Source organism: Mus pahari, chromosome 3 (assembly GCF_900095145.1).
Source record: "Mus pahari chromosome 3, PAHARI_EIJ_v1.1, whole genome shotgun sequence".
In the NCBI taxonomy this organism is placed as follows: Eukaryota; Metazoa; Chordata; class Mammalia; order Rodentia; family Muridae; genus Mus; species Mus pahari.
In genome coordinates this window covers 89,275,373-89,276,552 of record NC_034592.1, presented here as the reverse complement: position 1 = coordinate 89,276,552, position 1,180 = coordinate 89,275,373, and the positions used below count along the sequence as shown (strand labels likewise).

General features: G+C 47.1%; 1 protein-coding gene across 7 annotated transcripts in view; it reads right to left on the bottom strand.

Annotated features, from left to right (window-relative positions):
- The window catches only part of Wt1 (WT1 transcription factor), a 58,060-nt gene that overhangs the window by 8,661 nt on the left and 48,219 nt on the right, over positions 1-1,180 (bottom strand). For all 7 annotated transcript variants that reach the window (XM_029537107.1, XM_029537104.1, XM_029537105.1 and 4 more), the window contains one exon: positions 860-956. In XM_029537107.1, coding sequence (XP_029392967.1) covers positions 860-956 — 97 coding nt within the window. The remainder of the gene's footprint in view (positions 1-859; positions 957-1,180) is intronic.

The window sequence follows — 1,180 nt, the reverse complement described above, 5'->3', positions numbered from 1 at the left end:
GGATGGATGGATGGATGGATGGATGGATGGATGGATGGATGGAGATATAAAGAGATAAGTGGGTGGGTGGAGGGAGAGAGAGAGAGAGAGAGAGAGAGATTGATTATGTGTGTATCAAAGCCCATAGAAATATATGACAAGGCAATTCAGTTACAAATAATATTCTTTTGTTTTCTTGTTGTTATTGTTGTTGGTTTTTTGAGACAGAGTTTCTCTGTGTAACCTTGGCTGTCCTGGAACTCACTTTGTAGACCAGGCTGGCCTCGAACTCACAGAGATTCGCCTGCCTCTGGAATGTTGGGACTAAAGCCATGTGCTACCATGGCCTGACCAGTTACAAATAATACAGCAACATCCATTGTAGCAAGTGTTTCATACCAGAGACATTATGTAAATGTGGGGGCAGGAGGACATAGGAATTCTATAACTTCTATGAATATTCTGTATAAGCCTAGAAGCTAGAAGAAGTGCATGTTTTTAAAGTCTGTGTCTAAATCCCAGCATATAGAGCACGTCTAACCACAAGTGGTGCTATTGTTAATGCTATTACTAACACTGGACAAAACTGTCTACCTCTGAGCTTTTTACTGTACAGATCAAATCTTAGAAGCCAAGGGTCCAGGTCACTAATTCAAGTGCAGATGACCCTACAGGAGAACTGTGCCACCCGCCAGGAGAAACCGGAAACAGGAAAGAGAGAAAGGTGAGATTCTGCAGGAAGGATCTTTCTTTGGGCAGTGGGGAGCTCCTCCCCACCCCGCTCTGATGGCTTACCAGGGCCAGAAGGTCCTTCAGCTGAGGGTGGCAGGGCATGTGAGCAGAGGAAGAGGTGGCCTTGGGCTGGGCCTCCTACACTCACCTGAATGCCTCGGAAGACCCCGTGGGTATGTATCCTGTACTGGGCACCACAGAGGATGGGGGCTGTGTGGTTCTCACTCTCGTACCCTGTGCCGTGGCTGCAAACAAAGGCTTAAAGTTGGTTCATGGCCACCGTTTGGAAAGACAAGAGTCTTACCTCGCTCCATGGGCTCACTCTGGAACAGGGCTCTGTGAAGTCCCAGGCCATTCCATCTGTGTGTTATCACTTTGCAGCCACCCTCGCCCCAAAATTCACCCTCAGAGGCAAACTGTCTGGTGCTGTGTGCCTCATTCAGACAAGCAAAAAAAAAAAAAAAAAAAA